The sequence below is a fragment of the Venturia canescens genome, chromosome 9 (genome assembly GCF_019457755.1).
Source record: "Venturia canescens isolate UGA chromosome 9, ASM1945775v1, whole genome shotgun sequence".
NCBI lineage: Eukaryota > Metazoa > Arthropoda > Insecta > Hymenoptera > Ichneumonidae > Venturia > Venturia canescens.
The window spans coordinates 21359645-21382720 of record NC_057429.1 but is presented as its reverse complement, the minus strand read 5'-3'; the positions used below and the strand labels follow the sequence as shown (position 1 = coordinate 21382720).

At 42.2% G+C, this 23076-nt stretch overlaps 2 protein-coding genes and 1 long non-coding RNA gene across 7 annotated transcripts; 2 read left to right on the top strand and 1 right to left on the bottom strand.

Moving 5' to 3' along the window:
- Window positions 1-492: 492 nt before the first annotated feature.
- Window positions 493-2552, top strand: LOC122416524 (dnaJ-like protein 60). Its single transcript, XM_043429562.1, has 4 exons — window positions 493-908; window positions 1061-1151; window positions 1255-1403; window positions 1698-2552. Exons 1-4 carry the CDS (start codon window positions 835-837, stop codon window positions 2059-2061), a joined length of 678 nt encoding a protein of 225 aa, XP_043285497.1. The 5' UTR covers window positions 493-834; the 3' UTR covers window positions 2062-2552.
- On the bottom strand, window positions 2421-18492 carry LOC122416523 (arylalkylamine N-acetyltransferase 1-like). 5 transcript variants are annotated; one of them, XM_043429561.1, is made up of 5 exons: window positions 7175-7190; window positions 6419-6517; window positions 5730-5997; window positions 3095-3314; window positions 2421-2880 (listed from the first exon to the last, which is right to left on the bottom strand). In XM_043429561.1, exons 3-5 carry the CDS (start codon window positions 5959-5961, stop codon window positions 2661-2663), a joined length of 672 nt encoding a protein of 223 aa, XP_043285496.1. In that variant the 5' UTR covers window positions 5962-5997; window positions 6419-6517; window positions 7175-7190; the 3' UTR covers window positions 2421-2660. The 5 variants fall into 5 exon arrangements, with proteins under 5 accessions (XP_043285496.1, XP_043285492.1, XP_043285494.1 ...); XM_043429557.1 differs by lacking the exons at window positions 6419-6517; window positions 7175-7190 and adding an exon at window positions 18469-18492; XM_043429559.1 differs by lacking the exons at window positions 6419-6517; window positions 7175-7190 and adding an exon at window positions 13949-14121.
- LOC122416525 (uncharacterized) lies at window positions 11282-15723 on the top strand. Its single transcript, XR_006262123.1, has 2 exons — window positions 11282-12163; window positions 12828-15723. It is a non-coding gene; the product is annotated as an uncharacterized lncRNA (long non-coding RNA).
- Window positions 18493-23076: the final 4584 nt, after the last annotated feature.

The following is a 23076-nucleotide window of genomic DNA, read 5'->3' as shown; positions in this document are numbered from 1 at the left end:
TAGCCGGGCCTTAAATGGCGGAAAAATCACTAGGACTGAAGAACCTAGCCTAAGGTCAGAGTCTAGAGTTCCGAACGGTAAGCAGAGATGTCGCGACGGTTATTTTTGTCGGTAAAAAAATTTATGCCCGTTTTCTCGAACGTTAATCTGAGGTTTAAACTCGGTTCATCCTATTTCGAAACTATATGAAAAAAATTGAACTGAGTTTGAACCGCGTCGGAGAAAACGGCCATTAGCAGCTGACAGGCGCAAGGATTCTCAACAGGACGTACAGGGCGTATTCCTATACGTCCTATATTCCAACTATCAACAAAGTTGAGAATCCCTGTCAGTCTGTTAACTCTGCTAAATCTTTTTATCGACAAAAACGACCGTGGCGACATCTCGGTTTACCGTTCGGAGCTAGACCCTAACGTTAGTCTAGGTTCTTCAGCCCTAGTGATTTTTCCGCCATTTTAGGACAATCTTCTTCATTCACGCCCCCCAACCTCTCCGCCCCCCTACCAGAAAAAGCAGCTGAACGGCCTGCCTAAATTGAAGATTGAAGACATAATCGTTGTTGTTTTTTAAACGAAAGACCCGCTCAAAATGTGTTTATCCTCTCGAGCTATTTATTTTGATCTGTTTTTGCATTCTTTCACTGCGTATTAAAATTACTGATTATTGCGCAGTGATAAATTCATTAAATGTTACTTGGAAACGATACAAATAAGCTAATTGCGGATGTGTCTTCTCGATGATATGAGGTGTCTTTGTAACCGCTGTCGATCAATAAGTTTGACAATCCCAAAAAGTTAGTAAAAAGCGACTGTCGATCGAATCTTTGATGAGGAAATGTCGCTATTCGTTCGCGCGGTAATAAGGAACGAAATAATGCACGTTCGGAAATTATTCTGTGGGAGTGCAAGGTGAGATAAATTTTATTGTTTCCGATAGAAATTTTAAAAGCATTACATAACTTTCATCTATATTGACGAAGAGCCATTCGCCTGCTTTTCCATTTTCACAATGACAAAACATTTATGCCAGTAATGATTCGTTTTTGCTGAAATTTGAAAAGGAACACGAGAACCCACTATGAGACTTTGAGAATACATCCGGATGCCTCTCAACGAGAGATACGACTTGCGTTCATAAAATTATCAAAAGAAGTGAGTCGAAACACACGGTATATCAGAAGCCGATGAATTCGTATCACGTTGCCCATGGACTGGGAGATTTTTCGATCGCATATCGATACTCCCCACGTTCCAGATGCATCCTGACACCGGCAAAAAGTCCAATCATTCGGACTTTGTGAAAATTTCTGAAGCTTACAAAGTACTGAGCAAATTGCATACCAGACAACGATACGACGCGGATTTGCAGTTTGAGAAAGCGTCGCAAGACCAAAAAGTAAGAAAGTACGTATGCAAACTGAAAAAAAAAAAAAAAAAAAAAAAAAAAAAAAAAAAAAAAACCACCAAACGCACAAGGTACAAACTTTTGAGAAGTGATTTCAAAAACTTTGCAACAATGGAATTCGGATTGAAGCGGATGAAAAAAAAAAAATATCGTTAATTCATCATTATAGTTAGGCAAAAAGCATTGTTTCAAACGCTCGGGTTCGCTTGTGTAACAATTGTTATTACTAGTACCAGAAAATGACATTACCCGTCCTTTGAGAATGAAAAATATATTGGTGGATCGGTTTACAGGGTGTATTACGACAACGAGATAAATTCGTTCCGGGATGCGTCAGGGATGCACGGACCGTTTGACCCTAGAGATCCGTCTTACGAACCGTACGGGATACGAGGCGGGAAGCATCTTACGAAAGTAACGATCGCGATGTTGTGTCTTCTTTTCTCGGCAGTCGGATTCGCGTGTCAAATGCTTCTCGTCAAAGCATCGATGAGCTTCAATGGAAAGAAAATTGCGGCGCAGAACAAAAAGTATCAGGAGGCATACGATGAAGTACGAGCGGAAGCAAATCGTTTGAACAGGGAAGAGCAAATAGCCGCCTTTGAGGAGAGATCCGCGGCGAGCAGAGCCAAACTCGCGGCGAGATATCGCAGTTGACCGATCCTGGTAAATTCTCTGAGCAAAAAGTCAAGCTCTTGATAAATTTCGTACTTGATTTTATGATACCGGTTCTCAAATGGAAATGCATCATCGCGTCGTTTTTTTCATTTTTTTCATTTTTTTTTTTTTTATTCTGCACACATTCGAGATTTACAATAATTACAAGCTCCAATCTCTTCTTCATGAAACTATGTTTTATTCGTTGAAGAGTATAACGATTCTCGCGCGGTAGACCTTTTTAAAAATCGTCGGTGCGAATACAATTCGTATCCGTCTTGAGATGCCAAGTGATAAAAAAAATAGTCATACGCCATGGAAATAAATCGATCCAAGTTCAATCGTCATTCATACACGTATTACCATAAATATCGATAGAAATATATTTTCGTACGTATAACAGCGCCAGTGTATTTTTTACAAATAGCCGCGGGAGCAGCAGCGGGAATTTGCGGTGTACAAATATAATTATATATGGATTTTGCCCCGTTTCGGTTGTTGTTCCTTTCTTGATTGGTTCATTCGTTGGACAGAATGCACGAAGACCGGCTGGAAAAATCCAAGTCCCCCCCCCCCCCCCCACGCGGATTCTCTCCTTGTTAATTCTCGTTCGATTCCTCGTTCAATAATTTGACGTAAGTCATAACGGCGTCGTGGGGTTTGGCCGGTGTGAATATCGGTTTACCATTTTCATCGACGTAGTCCGCGTATCTGAGCTCATAAACCGGTTCGAAACCGTATCTCTTGCAAAGTTTGCCGGAAAACAGAGACGTGCAATCCGATCGGATCAAGTGAAAACCCAACTCGCGGGCAATTTCTCTGTAAATCAATATCATTAGCTCGAGCCTCGAGTATCTCAGCCGACGAACCTATTTGAATAACGGGCTTGCACTATTTGAGAGCAACCACCTTGCTGCTGTATTACATTTCCTTTTAATTTTTTTAATGTTTCGTGGACATTTGAAATATTGTAAAAAATACTTGTCAACGTTACCGTTGTTTCATGAAATTCCATGTGCGGGGATTAACTTACATGGTTTTTTCGATGAGAGCTCCGGCTACTCCTTGTCCGCGCCAGTTACTGTCAACCGATATGATCCTTATTTCAAGAACCTTTTTTTTCGGATATCTCGAGGGGATGTCAACTTTTTTGTCGACGTGATGAAGCAGCCTTAAAATTTTTCGGAATTTTGGATTCTTGCAATTGGTTATGTATTCGGGCTCGCCCTCATCCGGTGCTGCTTCCATTTTACCTGCGCACCAGTCGAGAAAAAAGATCATCAGCATATATTTCCTTTCACGTTGCGGAGGGAGTAGTAGCACAAGTTGATCTCGCATGCTGGATCTCGATGCACGAGAACGCGCATTTAACAAAATTACGTATGACGCGCCTGTATAACGGACATTCGTGCGCACCGTTGTCAGTCTCTCGGCTCTCTCACCCACTCGCTCAACTCTCGTATGCATCTATTTCCGCAAGCCCTTCTTCTTCTCATTGAAAATCATTTTTTTTATCCATTTTTTGTGCAACGATATCGGTAATAATGCGCGATGTGCCTGCGCGCGTTTATTAAAAATCTCGAGACCGCTCTATTGAGATCCGCTGTTCGCTTATTCAATCGTCAATCGTTTTGTATAAATATTCATTAATAATAGATCGGAGGATCATAAGTATCCGGTTGCGGAGAAAAAAAAAAAAAAAGAATAAAAAAGCCATCGTGTTTCGAAGGCAATTGCCTGTACGAGACGGGGTGGGCGGGGCGCGTCCTCCTCGGAGGAGGCTCGAAGGAGAAACGGAAGAACCGGCAATCTGCAAACAACGACAATCGGAGTGTAGAATCTTGTGTTCTCGAAGGACTCAAAGTCCTCGAGGTGTCTCCATGAAACCCCACGACAATTGCACCAAGATAAAGACAATTTTTTTTTTCCTTGCCGTCTCGCCTTGTCTCCCCACCCCCTTCTCCTTATTTTATCACTCATTGTTGTCGTTTATTTTTTCTTAACGTCCACCACCGAGGCGATTCATTCGTGCAAAGTGAAATACATGCAGAGCCATTAATCAGCCGAGCTTCGGGGTTCTCGAACATTATCCGCATAATGGAGGTTACGCCCAGATAAATGAATCAACACCGCGACGACGTCGTTAATCGCGGTGAACGGATCGCAAGCGCGCGTTCAACGTCGCGAAGGCGGATCATGCCTGCGGTATGGGAATAGGTTACACGCGGGATTACGGTATAGAAAACCGCGTCGACTCTTTTGGATCCGGCGTTTTTATTTCCTTCGGTGGTTGTCTCTCGACCGCGGAGATACGAGATTTGGGACGTATATGACGACGAGCGTTTGGTCGCACGGCTATGCGATATCTATCATTTGCGAAAGCGTAGAGCGTAGAACGGGCTTAACGGTGATGTCGGGTGATGGGTTCACTCGTTAGTTGGATTATTCGCGCATTTCCTTTTAAATTAATATAGGCGCGAAAATGGGCGTGTATAGGCGGTTATTAATCGAATCGATGGGGGATAAACGAAGCGACGATGACGACGATAACATATTGTAATTGTTATTCTCGCTCGCTCTTTTTCGCGGCCCTCCGTCTTGAAAAAATATTGCGCGCGATTAGACGATTATTCAATATTCCCGCGCATAATAATAATAATAATGAAGAAACTGAAATTGATAATAAATTAAAAAATCTACTTGGTTGAATTCTCCCGTCATGCGTATATTTTTCATCATCATTGTTTTTTTTTTGGTCGTCCTACGAAAATGTAATTATATGTTGGACGCGTGGTGCAGCGGTATACCGGAGTGCACGCGGCGTTACGAATAAAGCAATTAATTTAACATTATAGCACTCGATGAACCACGTCCGATACCCTTCCAATATGCGGGATCTAGTAGAACCGAACATGCGATTAGACTCTCAGCGAGCAAACGCAGCGATAACCGATCGACGCTCACGTTTACGCTCTCCCATCTCTCTTCAACATTGTAATTTGATCGATTCCATAATAACGATAAATCATTCTCTATAAAGGCCTCGTAATATATTTTATGTTTCACTCGAAAATATCCAACGCCCAATACATATATCTTTTTTCGTTCGTTCTTTCGTTCGTTCGTTCGTTCGTTCGTTCGTTCGTTCGTTCGTTGAAAAGCTTGTCTATATATCGGTGCGTTTGCGCGTGTCTCCGTACACGTTAATGAGCTCAATGAATCGCAATTGCGAGAAAGAGCAGCGTGTTTTGTCATCATCATATATGCCAGCGGATCCTATCGGGAAAAGTATTTTCGGGGTCTCTCGTGTACTCGTGGCTCACAATAATGAGCTACGGGCTAATATTCTGCTCGTACCCGCGGGCCCGCGCGGAGCGATACGTTAAAAAACCAAATGTTGGCGGTTTGATCCGTTGGCATTCGTTCCGAGCGAGTGAGCGAGCGGCGTTGCGTCGATAGAGGGGTAACGATTCCGACCACGAGGAGCTGCTGCTCTCGATGCAACGTCCGCTCGACAAATGAATCGACAATTGAAATTGCGTAATTTGTGACAATTTTAAAGAGAAATGAGGTTGGAAGGTTGGAAGGTTTGACGGATCTGAAGCAATGAATTCGGAGAGCTCTCGCGTATGTGTGAAATGAATATTGATTTGAGAAAATGTTCTCACCGTTGAGTTGAACACCGATGATCGAACCGTTCGAGGAGACCGCCATCAAGCTAAGATTATCCATAAGGGCCGAAAGGCTGTACTCCTCGAGTTCGAGGCACGTACTGTCTTCGCCTTCCGGTATGAGCTCGATACTGTGATTAAGGGGCTCGTCACGGAAGAAAAAGCGTCTCAAGAACTTGAGGACCCTTGGTTTGTCCTCTTTGCAAGTAAGTTGAATGTTATAATCCATTCCGGTTGTCTCGTTCTCGGCAATCCCGTCCGCCAACTGAAACCCGAGTTCATCAACGCAAATGTTGTTTACCATTTTGAGCAATTGTCGCACGAGTACAGAGCCATATTCACAAAGAGATACTATATACGTTATTCGTTGAGAAAATAAAAAAAAAGCTTTTGCTTTTCTGCCGCCGCCGCCGCCGCCGATAGAAAGAATAACGGGCGGCATGACGTCGTTGCGATCGCCTCGCTCTAATCGGCTCGACCGCGCGCGAACAGTACTTTTTTTTACCCTCTCCGGAACGTAAATAAAGTAATTGAACGACAAAAGTTGCATACGATAGCTATTGTCCGTACATGACGTTTTAATGCAATTTGCTTGTTATATACGAAGAGCATAATGCGACGAGACACTTGTGTACGTTGCGCTTGACTCGATCCGAAGAGTATGTATACAATAATTTGAAGCTTACCACGCGATCTTGTACCGGAACATCTTTTGGGTCATTGAGGTAGTAGTCGAAGAGAAGTAGGAATTATCCTCGTCGCGTATACGGAGAATCCCCCTCGCTCTACCGATATTATTTATATACACAACGCACACTCCATTTTCTCTCGGATCCAATCATTCGACACGCGAATCTAACTTTTTATTTATTATTATTATTATTTATCATTTACGCGGTACAAAATGAACAAAATTATATCAGGATAATAAAAAAAAAATAGCTTCTCTCGTTAAACAGTATTGCGTATATAATATATGTGTTTTCGAAACTAACGGTATAAGAGTAAAGGTCAATCGTTCGTTCATCTTGACGAATGAATTTTGCCTGAAAGACGTATACTTATTAAAAAGGATACGTAAGGATATACGCGACGGCCAACAAAATAATAATTGTATTTATTCCTTCGAGATTGGACCATGCGAGTCTCGTCTCACGAGTACTACCACGAACAATAACCGGCGCGAGATATCCGTTTCGAACATATTCGATATTTTTTAGATTTTTTAGTGATGCATTAGGCGCCTTCTACTATATTATTTGAATGGGCCTGCCATCCATCCATGTGTCGTGTCATACAGAGTATACAGTGAGAGATGGTATACCTATATATTGAATATTGGCGCGATCGATATAGAATAAGAAAATAGGATCCTCCGCGGTATATTTGAAGCGCGGAATGAGAGAATAATTTGTTTTCGTATATCGTTTATATAATCTTACCGAGTATCTAGTGTTTTTCGGTGGATCGGTAACGAATCCCATGATCGGTTCGTCACGATGACGTTCGTTGATCTTGGCCTTGGCCATCTCGCGGATCAGTGATCCCTTATTATCCATTACGGGTGAATATTTTTTAACAAAAGGATTGTATAGCGTTCTCGATCGATGCGCCCGCGATCGATCGGAAATCCAGTATCGATGCGAGCTTCGTAATGGCGTCCGGCTGGATTACTCCAGTGGTATTTATACCGACGAATCCCGGGACAGGTAGCGGGACAGAAACTCGCGACCAGCTCCTCGTTCCACAATAAGCGTTATATATACTCTCAACGGTATCATATACAAGACCGCGAAGGTAAAAGCGCGCGCGATCTTGCCCAATTAAAAGTCGATTAAACGCGAGAGAGTGTGCAAAAAAAATGCGATAACGTTGTTGAAACCGTTGATTTTCGATCGGCTCGAATCGTAGGAATATTATAATTATATGGGTGTTGATAACGCTAGCGAGCGCGCGCGCGCGCGTCTCCCTAACAAGTACACTAAGTAAAACAATGACGCTGACTCCGGTGTATACGCAATCCGAGCGGAAGACTGAGCCCCGGAGTACGAGTCCCGAGGTTCTTATAGCTTATCCCCCAAGGTGGAATCGGTTGCTAGCCGCGCCACAGGCCCTACTATACGGGGCATACAACTTATATTTGCAGGAAGAAACGCCCTCTCGTCGCGGAACCGATCGCCGGGAACCTCGCAATATATCCGAGCGATACACGAAAATGCTTGCTTACGAGAGTCTACGGTATACCAGCAACGACTCCAAGGACGCGCCATCGAATATGGATATCCTCGCTCGACGCGTCTTTCGATATATACTTCGTTTTGACGTTTGACGCGGCTTATCATCAATTTATATATGCATACACACCGCCCTGCTATATGATACATCAGTTGCGTGTGCGGTGCGCGGTGTGCGGTTCAACTCTCCGTCAACGACCCCTCGGTTATATTCAATAGATTCGAGCCAAAAGATAATATTGTATGTATTGTATGAATTGGCATCCCGCAAATTGACAGTGAAAAATTGAAAAATACTCATCCCTATATATAATTGAAATATAAAGAAAGCGAGAGACGCGTATATTATACTTGCGTATATCGCGGCTCAAGCTTTTTCGCGTCTATATTATAGATATTATAGATATTCCGAAAAAAAAAAAAAGTGATCCTTCGAACCCTCCGTCATCGCATGCTCCCGCCCCTCTTTTACATCATTGGTCTAGGTATCGTGCTACGCAGTCGTACAGAGCGAAGCCCCGCATTATACTGTCGAGAGACGAGAGATTAATTGAGGAATTTTTCAGGGCAATGGCACGTGATTATATATCAACAAATATATTCGTTAAAGTTCATTGTTTTGATCTTGCATCGCATTGTATTCGCGCGCGGTAATTGGACAATTGAGAATAATGCTGACGCGTAAATGAGCGAGGAGCGTTCGCCAAAGCTGCGACAATATAAAATTTGAAAATAAATCAAACAATTCCCCGACCCGTCACTCATTCTCTTTCCACCCGGGCGAATCTCGTTTGTCCTTAATCTCACGGACGCGTAACGAAATGAAATTTGATTGAATTTCTACGAGCTCGTACGAGGTGGCTCACCCGTGTGCCAACAGCAAGCGATACGTAAGTATAATACCACCGCGTCCCTAATAGTTTTCATTGCGCGAAAGCATATATAATATTGAAGAGCAACGGCGTTCCTCTCTTGTGCCCCCTTCTCGCGGATCCCCCCAGGATCACAATAAAGAACGCTTATTCCACATGCGTTGCATGCCTATATTTCGCGGTGGACATGCAGTTATATTCCGATGAGTCTCTCTTTTCTTTCCCCTCGCATTTCTCTCCTTTATATATACGCATTGATTAATAGAGTCGCTATGATGATTACTATGCCCTGACATCCATATTTAATTTTCTCAAGGATACCCGAGGTTCGCTCCGAGTACGTATATATACCGTGAGCGCGCTCCGCGCTTGCTCGAATATAGATTACAGTCGAGAAGTACGGGGCAAAATGGATTATCAGTCGAAACAAGCACTTTCAGACATTTTTCATCCCCGCAAACTTTATTCCCGATTTTTACATCCCCTAAATTTGTTCACGTGCCACCGCGCGGTAACGATACGTGCATTGGGATATTCAACTGTGCGCGCGCGAATGAAATATACCAAGTCATTGGTTCCGGTAAAACAGAGGTCGAAATCGTCGCCCAATGTTTACTTTTGACTTGTTTTTTTTTTTTTTTCTCCAGTTTAATGATGAGCAAGTTATGCGTCTCACTTGCGATAATTTCAATCATCAATTTGAACGGTGAGTGTGGGTTCTGGTGTTCGTTTTGCCCCGCACTCCATATTATGCATATGTTATTATAACCGCGGAAGCATCGATCGTTGTCGCACGCTTTTCACGTAAATCCGTACAACCCAGCGATAACTGCCGCGCGCTGTACGGTGCTTTTATTATCGCGTGTTATATACCAATAGCTCAGCGAGATATTGCCTTATTCTTATTGAATAATCGTCGTTTAATATGGTAGAGTAGCGAAATATAGAAGAAAAAACACAAGCCGTCCCGTCCTGCTTTTTATCATTTTGTAGCTCCGGGTGAAAAAATGAATAACGTTGATCGCCGGCATAATTAAGGCGTTTGTGCGATACGCATGATTGATCGATGATAAGCGCCCCTCTATATGAGCCTATTTTCTCCCACCCTTCAACCACGGTTTTCATTCCCAAATTTCTAAAACAGGCTGAAAATAATACTTAATTTTTATTTCAAACGCAATAAAATTGTTGCATGGGTCAACGGTCAACGATATAACATTGGAAAAGTGCGCGACTATCCGCGTAGCAACGACGTTTTTGTTTTTGTTTTTGTTCATTTTTTTTTTTTATCTTTGAACGAGCAATCGTTTTGCCATTGGACGTTATGCCATGTCAAAGACTTTTTGAAGATAATTCGACCAAAAGACGCGGAGATTTCGCGTGCTCGTGAGTCAAGCTGGGCGTCGAGGCGGTGGTGGTAGCGGCGGGGATGAGACAGAAATGGAAATGTAATCACGTGTTTGGCGTTGAGAATAGATAAATGGAGGAATAGCGAGGCCCGAGAAGACGCGGGCTCGCCCAAGCAGAGCCATTACCGTCGTATGGCGAATGACCGTGAAACAAAGTACGAGGTTCGATATTGTACGAAAGCGCGATCTACGCTACTATGATCTTCGTGTAAGAGCACGAGAGTTATAAAAATAATACGAGAAACCGCGACAAAGGTATATGTATAGAGGTTATTGCGGCTTAACAAGGTGTATTCGTTATCATTCGTTGTGATCTGACGTCTGTCCGTGTCCGCGCCTTGGCGCGTATACCAAAGCTACACCACACTCGCGGAACCCCGGGCCGCGCGTACGCGCATGCGAGTATCGACTTGTAACTCGGTTTATCTCTCGCTCCTCGCGTATACAAACGCATAAGCACATAAGCAGAAATTAAATCAAGATTTGAGCGTTCTTTGCTTCCTTTATCCGTGTAAAAGAAACACGTTCTCGCTCATTGACGCATTAGCCCGAGCACAAGTTCAAGGATCCCCGCGCGTACGCCCACGCTCTAATAGCCTTGCTTCGAAGCAAGGTCGCGCGAATCATTTCATCTTTTGTACTCAACAAGGTAAGACGAGACTCGCTCAATTTTTTTGTTTTACAATCCGTTGGCTGTACATCCTCAAGTTCTTCCTTTATTTTCAAGGGATAACCGAATGACAACGGATTCTCTCGCGTTCCCCACAAAATTCATTCTTCCATCGGACCGTATCCTTGAGCCTCGTATAAATCAGATTCCCCGAAGGTTCCGCGGCATGCGCCTTTTTTTTTCTTCCACTCGAGGATAATACGCTACGTGTATACGGAAAATACAAACGCGAGAGCAAGCGCGGCGGGAGTAGATGTTTGTAATACACGAACTGATTCATGCGCCAACTCCCAATAATGCTCGTTTTTTTTTTTTTTTTTTTTTTTTTTTTTTTTTTTCAGGCAAGCACGATCGTTACCTCGTATACCGTGTAATTACACAGAAGCTGCGAAAAACTGAAATCTAAGTGTGCGGAACGAGCCGAGCTTTTTACTCAAATGTTAATTAAATGGCACGAGACAATCTCTCGCAAATGCATGCTTCGTATGTGCTATTGAAATCTTTTTCGATCGTTTTCAGCTTATCGAGGATACGTTAGTCGTGTTTTGTATCGCGCGTACACCATCAAAAAAGCTCCCGAGATCGAAGGCTGCTCTCTCTCGGGAAATAACGAGTGCGCGCGATGAATCATGCACCGCACAACGTGAATGTGGCACCGGCACACCGAATCACTCAACAATAAGATATCGTATCGATTTCAATCAAAATCATCGTTCATTTCCAAGCGATGAATTTATTGAAAATCTCGAACTTCGTAGGAAAAAATGTACTACAATGACGTGATATTATATTGCAAGGGAGAACGGTTGATCCGATGAACAACAACTTGGATTCGTAATCTGCGGATCCCGGGTTCGAATTCCTCTCAAGACACCAATGGATAATGAAAATTTTTCAAGTGTTTCTGCTGTAATCTCGGGTGTTTCGGACTCCATCTTCATAAATTCATGACCGCGCGCGTATCACACAGAGACACACGTGTGCGGTCGGTGTACGGCCTCGGGGGCCTCCCGTGGACGGTTCTCATCGTACGGATGATGGCCATTTAGCCGTCAGCCTGGCTGGCGCACTAATGTATCACAGAATCACAGTAGAGGAGGTGTCTGTTTGAGCACATCTGGTGGCCGCGTTTTTAAGCGTGCTCGCACTACCACCCGACGGGATCAACCAAGGTATACCAGCTGTATCGGCAAGATTTTCTGCAGTTTCCCTTCGCCCTCGACAAACGCGATACACACAGTGGAAAGTAAGTCGGCTGCTGAAAGTGACGGGGACGCGCGTAAATGTACGAAACATACGCGCGCGAATACGGTACATACGGTACTTACGTTTCTCCGAGACGTTTTTGTATGGACGCAGCGGGGATCGAATCATTTGTTGTTTCGGTCGAGAGAATTACGCGATCTACAAGAGCCGGCTCTTGTAAATGATCGTTATTATCGATCGTGAAACTGTCGACGCTAATTAGCTTCCAACTTCCAGGTTCCAACGATCGATTTTAAAACGCGGGAAAAGAAAATTCTCATATATCATAGCGTATTGATGCTCGCTCCTTTGATCAATTTTCTCAACTCCTCTTGATTTATAAATCATGATTGCATTGCTCATTCAACTACACGTTCCCTGCCCGATTCATGCAGAGCCCAAAAAAAGTCTAATTGTCCATCACTCAAAACTCCGACGATCCCCGAATCATATGAGACATTTAAGTTAACGTTGTTCAACTTTTTCATGCATGAAAACCGTTGCTTTTGTTGCTGTTGCTGTTGCTGCTGTTGCTGCTGCTGCTGCTGCTGCTGCTGCTGCTGCTGCTGCTGCTGTTGCTGTTGCTGTTGCCGCCGCTGCCGCCGCCACCGCTCTTGCTGCTACGGTTTCTGCTGTTACGAAATACGCATTACCCAATCGATTAGCTGCCGATTAATCGAACAATAAAAGAGAACTGCGGCGCGTTCGAGAGTTAAACGATAGTCTTGGCGGTGGTGCTGGCAGAAGGCCGATTATATATATGCTTGAACGAGATGACTATATTGTAGGAGAATAATTGGGCGTACCTAAAATAGATTGTCGCCGGGTCTCAAAAGTTTCGCTCATAGGCGCCTCGGGTACTTTACGTGTTCGTGCTTTTTATAACGGGTGCAGGGGTGACTCGTCGGTGTCGTAAAATCGAGGTGACGAGCAGCAAGTATACAATTTCACAGTGATTTTGATAGCCCGGTGATTCGCGGATGAACGTCAAGAAAAAAATTGCTGCGTGCTCTACATCCAATAAACGATACGTCCAAGTACAAACTGAGGTCGGGGAGGAGGAAAAAGCCGATAATGTGGACACCCGGCAGAAAAGAGCTCGGCTTTAGCTGAGAGACGATGACACCGCTATCTTATCAATATTGAGAATAAAATCGTGCGTCTATCGAGAATACCAGTGGTATACAAAAATCCTTACTTATTGGATCGAAACGCCACGGGAACATAAAAAATTTTTGTATTTTTTCATTCCACGTTCTTAAACCGGAAGTTGGATAGGGGAAAGAGGGAGGAAGAGAGATGTATGTATATAAAAGAGAGCGCGACGAACAGCCTGCGGGTATGATTATTTTTAAATGAGCAAAGAAAAAAGTTTGTGTGACCGTAGATAAGCTATCTTTGCTGAGCGAGTTTAAACGCGCTGGGCATGTATCTCACATGTTGCAAGGGAGAGAGAGAAAGGTTGACTGAAATATTTCGTCTATTCTGTGCGGTCCCGTATCTAGCTTAACGAAATTCACAACGCAAACGTTTAATAGCGCTATTGTTTATCATCAAGTCCGATGCATGCTCGTTTAAGTGGCAAGAATTGAATGAAACGAGAGACGATGAATGCGGCGACGGTAACGGGATATTGAAGAAATACATGAATAAAAACAATCTAAAAAAGTTAATACTCAAGGCGGATTGTGTTGTATCGCGTTGCGGAATCTCGATAATTCCTCATATATGAAACCAACAATTTAGTTTCGAGAATAGAATATATATTCGTAATAAGGACACTCACGTTTGCGACTGGACAGATGAAATTCGTTTTTCGTGCTTTTTATTTGTATTTTTTTTCTTCTTCAAATTAAATTCAGATCCGTTTGCAAGTAACGTCGTTCTCTGTAGCAGCGCCGTCAACACTACGTGAGTAAAGTCGAACGAATGTCGTTGATACGATGTACGGATCTCGTTGTATCATCGGACGCGGTCTCCGGCGTAATAATGATGATACGGCCCTTTTACGAGACCACCGATCGTACAACAGTTTATAAAATGATGTACGAAAAAGGGCGCAATCGAGACGATTTATTCACAGATGGAGCGACGGCTCTTAGGCCCTTTTGATTATTATGAATTGTGCATTGAACACGTTATCGTGCTACTATATAGCGGAGTATCCTCACAAATATAACACGCCGATGAATAATGAGTCCTATTAAGCGAGGGTATATCGTTGAGTCTTTATGTACCGGAATTGCCATGCACTGTCGCCCCATTTCTATTATACGGCTCGTATCGCAGGAGCTATCTATCATTGTTTCATTGAAGCGGATTGGAGAGTATTGAGCGCCTGGCGTCGTAACGTAAACAACTGCTTTTTCAAAATAATGCGACGACAAAAAATTTCTACAGCGTTATCGCGAACAAGCAACATCCTTCTTTTCGAAGCTCCAACTTTTCGCCGTTTTCCTCTCCTTTCTCGTCCGGGGACGTTATACGCAATATGTACATATATATGAATATGTCGAAATGATCTTCTCGTTAACGTTCGACCAGCCTGCACCCGACGCGAACGTACTCACCGCGTATACCCATGGAGAGATATAGGGGAGTATGGGGCAAAGTGGCCCACTTAAGGAATTTAACGAGTTTTGTCGGGTAATATATGATCATTTACTTATTTTTATGTCCCCAAACTGATTCCACCTCCTTGTTGCTCGAATTTTGAAAAAAAAATTTTTTGGGGCAAAGTGGCCACCCCCTCAAATGCGATGAAAATCGATAATTGTCACTTCTGGTTAAATAGACGTTGGAATTGACTGTTCTCGCATGGAACATTGAAGGATGCGATAAAACAAAAAGAAACGAGGCATAGTAGGAACCCTCCTTCGATGGGATGAAAAAAAAATTAGTCAGAATACTTTGATAAATTTTGCCAAATTTTTTTTCATGCCGAAAATGAATATCCAGCCAACTTTATCAGATAATAAATGATCTTTCGACTATTGTTGAGTCTTAAAACTCTTTGTTCATCCTCTTTTTCCTCATTTGCGTCGAGAAAATTTTTTGGGGCAAAGTGGCCACCCTCTCAAATGCGGTGAAAATCGATAATTGTCACTTCTGGTTAAATAGACGTTGTAATAGACTGTTCCCGCATGGAACATTGAAGGCCGCGATAAACCGAAAAGAAACGAGGCATAGTAGGTACCCTCCTTCAATGGGATGAAAAAAGAATTAGTCGGAATACTTGGATAAATTTTGCCATTACCAATGGCAAAAGCCCGTTCTTATCGGGGGCAAATCGTGGGAAAACCGCCGTTGTCACGAGTCTGTCGTATCGCGCAAATCTAGTGAGTAAGAAAAAAGAGATCATGAAAAAAGAAAAATTCTTGTCTGCGGCGGACGTTGCGTGTATTTTCTGCGATCAACTTCATTCGCATTCCTCCAAAGATTGAATTCGCTGCGAAACATGCCTAAAATGGGCGCACACCTTGTGTGCAGGTGTTGATGAAGATGAAGTCCATTATAAGTACGATTTTTGTCAATTAAAATAAAATAGACATTTATCAGTAATTCGCAAAATGATTCTCACCCTCTGCCTCAAATAGCTATCAATTTCTCAAAAAACATAGAATTCTCACTGATTCTGTGCCCCGCCAGAAATCGGAATTGCGTGAGTGGCCACTTTGCCCCAGAGTTCAAAAATGCCCCAAAAAAGTGGGTGGCCACTTTGCCCCATGTGGCCACTTTGCCCCATGTTCCCCTACGCGAATCATTCTCATTAACGCGCGTATGAATTTTCGTTTTACAAGATTATATTATTCATGGGTTACATCGCTTAATCCACCAAGAGTACCCGATGAACCAATCAATTGTAACCACAAACTCTCCGTGTTTGTTGATTAATCTGTAAACTTTATATGCATCATTGTAAACCGTGCAGTTTCTCGTTATGCAAATATTCAAGGATCCTGGTGCGAATGGCAGCATCGATGGGAGCGATGAATCTCGTTGTCGCGACAAGCAACGAGACATGAGTTATTTTCGCGGAGAAGGCGCGAGAGAGGCGTAGAATATCATCGGGTACCTGCACCGCGTGCGTCTCATCGTCGCGAATATATACGCCGGCCGTCGGCCTATATTATTCTATTTATTTTCTCCATCCCCGTATGATCCTTAGTGATATTCCTGACGCGAAAGCAATATCGATAATTCACACGGATCCCCGCGTCGTTGTCGTAACTATTCTGCAGACGATAAATCTAGGTCAATTTGACTGTACCCGGTTATACGCGAGCGAAATAAAGTCAAATCGACGATAACTATACAAAAAAAAAAACTCAATATCCTCTCCTTTACTCTTCAAAGTTGTCCAAAGTCCCTTTTTATTATCAAGTACGAACGAATGAAAGATTTGCCAACTTATTCCAAAGGTTGACCGCACTGACATCAGGATAAGCTTAATTATTCAAAATAACCTTGGACAAGAAGTTGACGCGCGCGTTTGCATCACCTTTGGTAAATTAGTTAAATTAAATTCTTGAGAGAGGAGAGAAAAGTTGATTCGAACGAGGACAATCACGATTCGGAGATGAAAAAAAGAACGACTATTCAAAACCTATTATCACCGGGGAATGACGTTAATTGTTAGCCTAGTCGAGTTATACGAGTTGGGAAAAAAAAATATGAATACATATGAACAATAGCGAGAAATGAAATACAGTTATCGGGTGTGTGCGCGCGTACGACACGGACGATTTATGAGCGTTCTTACTGTAATTACGTATTTCATTTTCCAGTTTATTCGTAGTTAATAAAAATTCATATCAAATTGAGCATCAAATTTTATGCAACGAACGAGTCCATTTTACAATGATAGAGAACGAAAAGAGAAGGTGGAAGGGCGGGGAATATTGCGTAAGAGATTGTGATCGTAATCCATGCAGTGCCGGAGCTACAATTGAATTTAAATAATCTCAATGTATATATTTATTGATTTATCGATATGTATGTGTGAATGTAGGTGCGCGCGTGTCCACCGACGTTATGATTATTATCCCAATGTTACACCACTTTGGAACGGATTTACGAGAAGACACTACCTACGATCCTCGGATCACAATAGGCGCGTTCGATCCGAGATGAAGGCCGGCGCCTTTTTCCATCGCCTCCTCTCGATCGAGATCTCAATAGCATCTGGATTAAATGGTGCAGGTGCCAGGTATCGACTGAGAGGACACAACGCATATATTCACGCGTGATAAGCGTATACAAGAAATATTGCAGTCACACGCATGCATCGCGACACAACTATATACCCATATTCGCACGAGACTATGATTTTGTAATGATAAACATTTAGTCATGCTCGTTCGAAACGGTTAAAGAATTTACCGCTCTTATTCTCGATTTATCATAACCATAAAGAAATTCACAACTTTCTCAATTCAGTTTGGATTAGCCATATGGGAATAATCGAGAACGGTCATTCATCACTCGTCACTCAATATCGTCTCGTTGTAACCTGCGAGCGGGAGGGAATCAATTGTATCGAAGCATATTCTGAATCGGAGTACCTGCAGCTACTTGGGTTTGTCGTATCTAGAGACGGCCCGTAGAGCGCAAAGCATAAAGGTCAAGTTTAATCAGTACAAGTAAACAGGATTACCTATTACATTTTCATTGATGAATCTGTCACAATTTTTTCCGTCTCGCGTTAAACGAATTCCCTATATTATATCCTAAAGGAGTTTCTCATGGATGTAAGCTCGATTCAATTATATTGAAAAAGCATATGGATCTAGCGCATAACACGTGCAGGTAATATATAGCACGTAAAGCTCATCGCAGCAGCGGAGGGATGCTGAATTAACGAAGCGTTGCACTATTATATAGCACGATATCGCTGTATTTTTTTATTTGCGATAGGATCGATGTCAAGGTTGACTACTATTACTCATAGTAGTATTGAGTTTTTTTTTTTTCAACCCTCTTACCTATATAGGGTAATATGGGGCAAAATAGACACATAAAGTTGAATTCCGGGGCAGAACGGACTTCCTCGAAAATGAAATTTCATGAAATGTATAAATTTTTTTTTTGCTGTTCCAAATCATGTCCTGACCATAAATCATGGTAAATTGTTTAATTCCACGGTGACATCCCCAAAAAATTAAAGTTTCAGAGCAAAATAGATCCCACACTACTTTCTCACTATCCATTCGCTCTTTTGACTTATTTTTAAAAACCACAATAGTAAACAAAGTATGAATAAGGAAAAAAGGTTTTTTATTCATTTTTTAGAAAAATCGTACTCACACTTGACATCTTCGTCGTCTTCAACACCTGTACACAAGGTGTGGACGCTCTGTTCGTTGGGCCTCGGAAAATTTTTTTGAAGAAATTCTGGAAACTAGGAACATGAATGAATGGTTGGACTTGGATATAGTGCGAACACGTAATATACCCCAGCACGATGGACCCAAAGTTGATTTTTTGCATTTCTCAAAAACATGACAGAAATGGGATATAAGATTTGACTCGTTTTTTTGGATTTACATTCAAGGAATGGAGACTGAGCGGTCCCATGCACTTCTTCTACCACTTCTGAGGGGCTGTGTCCGTTTTGCCCCGAAATTTTTTTTTTACGAAATTCGGGAAACAAGGGCTTAAATCCTTAAGTGTCCATTTTGTCCCATACTACCCTACTTCTTCCTTCTCCCCATTGTTTACATTCATAATGTATACATTTCTTTTTTTATCGCGACATTATCACTCGACGAATTAATATCGATAGCGTTATATGGGAATGTGGGGCAAAGTGGGCACTTCCAAAAGTGAAGAAAAAAATAATTTTCAACATTTTTTTTTTCAACTCAGATTCTGGTTCCATAACCACCTCTACAAGTTTTTATGTGTTATTGCTCAATTAATTTGGGATAATAAACGAAAAACTTGGAAAATGTTATATAAATATAAAAATTGAAAATTTACCTTTTTTGTAAAATTTGTAATTTTACGAAATGGTTATTTTATTTGTATTAATTACAAAAATCGCATCGGTAACTGACGTCATCATCGTCAACACCTGCACACAGGATGTGAGCCCACTTCAGACATGATATGCAGCAGATCCAATTTTCGATCGATTGCGAATAAAGCTCCTCGCAAAAAATGCACGAAACGTCCGATGACGAAAATTTCGCGGTCAACTTCGCAGCTTTCCTCTTTTTATTCACTAATTCGGTGCGATATAGAAAATTTCGCGTGCCCCGCCAGCGAGTTAATTTTTTTTTTTTTTTTTCATTAATTTTTCTACGAAATAGTCAAGAAAGAAATGGGATAAAGATAGTTTTCTGTGAAAGAAAGATGTTTAGAGTTGAGAGCTAAGTTTCTGATGAGGGAAGGAAAAATGTCTCCAATGGCAAAAAATTTGGAATTTTTAATCGAAAGTGAGATTGGATCGGGGCTGCGTCCTCCTCCATCACTGTCTTTCAATATTTTCCAGGTGACGTGATGCAGTGATTTCGTGACATTTTGAACAGTGCGGATGATGTTCATTCTTAAAACTAATTTTCAAATCAACTATGCACATGAAAAGGTACAATTCATATTTTGAAACGGGTGATTACTATGCGAGTTGCCCTTCGTTAAACGGAGATAAGCGCGAACATTCACAATTTTAATAACTTCCCTCTTCCAAAATTTCATTAAAAAAAAAAAAAAAAATGAGCAAAGTGGGCACGAAAATTTTTCCTCGCAACGAAGTGTCCACTTTGCCCCGTTTTCATTTTTTTTTTTTTTTAATTTAAATTTCTTCCAATTTGATTGTACATGTGTGTAAATTAGTTTAAATTGTCGTTTTGAGCATTTTTTTTTCTCAGAGCAGATGCCCACTTTGCCCCACGTTCCCTTACTTGTCGTACATTAGTTTATTCCATCGGCCACACTTCCAAATAAGCAGATCAATCAACATTTGTATCGTTTGTTCGTATAATAAACGAGCCGCTACCGCGTTTCTTGATCTTGAAAGTCAAATGAAATGCATAAGGGCATAATAAATACGAAGGTTAGCGGTGATTTGAAAGCGTACAAGGGCGAAAAAACGGGGCTAACCGATACAAAAGACGTCGCGGCGGCGGCGGCGGCGGCGGCGGCGGCAGCGGCAGTAGCGCACGACGGTGACGAATGGATCGATCGATCGATAGATCAATTCAAATATTACCGAACGACTCGCTCAACAACGAACAAACGTGTACCTCTTTTTGTCTTTCTTTCTGCTTCCGACTCATTGACTCATTCTCCGTTCTAAAATATATAGCATACTTACTCATATTGAAAGAGTTTACATTTAATGTACGCGAGAGATAGTTATAATGTGTACGACGATGAACGCGCAACGAGCCGCTACTATCATAAATAAAAGGGCGCGCAAGGATCTACTTTCGCTTTAAATGTCAAAAAATGACCTTCGCTATACGCGTGGTTGGCGCGTCGTCGATAATGTTGATGGAGGGGGAGAGGTCCCGATCGCCTCGTTTGGCTGCTCTTTAAGTTTATGGCTTGCATAGCATTGTTGAGTTTTGTAGAGCTCTTTGAAAGGGAGAAAATTGTAAATCGATGCGGTAAGGTAGCAGCAGGTAGCAGATGCGCAACAAAAGGTCTTGATAAAAATATAAAAACGACGTACGAGCGTATTGTCTGTCCGCGTATTTATATATTGTAGATTGTAAATCGAATAAATGAAAATGAATGAATAAAAAGGCCTCACCGACGCAATGGTACCGACCGACGAGGACCTTGATCCTGCGTACTGCCCGCGGATAATCGAGAGATCGACGGAGAAACGCGCGCGCACGTGATACGAGAGGATCGGCAAAAAAAAAAAAAACTCCCGAGACGCTCACCGGCGACTTGGCGCGCGGCTTTAACATTCAAAATTTCGAATTCGCGCGCGCGCGCGCGACTAACATATTATGTTATAGCGTGTTCTGGAGGATGTTAGTCCTTACCCTAGCTTATAAGGAAGCTCTACTCATTACACGTGCAAAGTCGTATTATATAAATTTTTATCAATGGCATGCGTACACGATACCTATAATATATTGGATATGCAATAAATATATATAGATGTAGCTTATCTCGGAGTAAACGTCACCGCGACGGGTGGAACGTCGAGCGGCTTCCGGCTCCTCCATATGGCCTCCTTTATCTCTCTTACGATTAGCTTTTGTTCCTCTTCTTATTATTGCCCGTATCACGCGCTTCAACCGCCACGCCGGACATTCGTCCTCTTATGTTTGTTTCTATTCACTCTGTATTCCCTGCTCGCGTTAATTATTGTTGCGGCCCGTGATTATACACAACTAAATCAGAAGAATTCAAAGTTCCCTTAATTCTTTATTGCCCTGGTGGAATCCCCGCAACCTCAGCGTGCTCGCAATCATCGCTACTGCATGTCGTCATTCGCACCATATTAACGAGTGCCATCGACGACTATAACTCCTCGTCTATCTGTGCGCCTGTGCGCCCGTCTCTCATACCCTCTCGGATTATTGCGCAATGACCCGGCACACACGAGCTTAATTGGATGTATAAAAGAAATTTAAAAAAATACAGCGCATGCCACACGAACTTTGGATCCAAGTGACACACTGTCGATGCGCGCGCGCACGGACTTTTCCAATTCCTCCTATTCGATCCATGTGCTCGCGGGAGTGCCTACAATGCCCAAGAAGAAAAAACAATACACTCGCTGTGAGAATTCATCGGAACACGCCTTCATTTTATTTATCTTATGCCGACAATATACGTATATATACACCGGGATGAAAAGAAAATTATAAACACTATAAATTTTGCATTCCGCACGAATGTGTCTGTGCGACGATCTGCTATGATCCGACAATATGATTATTCTTTATCACGGGGGTTCGGGGAACTGTACTCGTCGCGCTCTCGGTTAATAATATTTCTTTCACAACTCTCGAGAATAGCGCAATCTCGTGATCGTTGAAAAATCGAATTTTTGTAATTTTTGCTATCGAGTGACTCTCGTGTCGGCACACTCGAAACACCAAATATTCGCTTCGCTCGCTTTTGCTCTTATTCGCGTTCCGTCCTTTGACGAAATACGGAAAAAGCTTACTTACCGACCGCGATCACCTCAAGAAAAATAGCAACGAAGAAAACATTTATTTTTTCTCCATTTTTTCTCACTCGAATTTCATGGTACTCCCAAAATGTTTCTACATTACCGATTATCGGTAAACACGTTGATGACTAATCGTTTCTTTCGATTTAGCTCCTGTCTGCGCCCTCTGGCGAGTCACGCCGGTAATCTAGTCCCTACCGAAGATCAGAGAAAGAGGGTAGGGTGGAGATTGTCCGAAAAAACACTAGGACTCGAGAACCTAGCCTAACGTTAGAGTTTAGTTGCAAACGCTAAGCAGAGATGTCACCACGGTCGTTTTTGTCGGTAAAAACAGTCAGTCAGCAGGGGTTCTCAACTTTGTTGATAATTGAATACAGCACTTAATTTCGTGGTTAATTTTTCAGTCCGGAAACCATTTTAAAAATAGTGAATGAAGAAAATTTAAGAAATAAAGGAACGATAAATGATATGTGTGCGTGTGTGTAAATGTGGCAATCGTGTTTTTCCAAGCCCGTTCTTAAAAATTAAATATTTAAAATTCAATAAAAGAGCAATAACCTATTTCTCCAGCTGTTGATAATTTCATACATTTTACGACGTTCAATTATGTTTTTATAGTACGAGGCACTAAGGAATCTACCGAATTTACTCCGGCACCGAATAATCATCATTCAATAAATAGATATCCTCATCAATTTCCTGAATAAAACAAACAAAACATCACCAGGATGAGTGGTCGGGACATGGGTTCGAGCGAGCTTCTGGATTCGGCG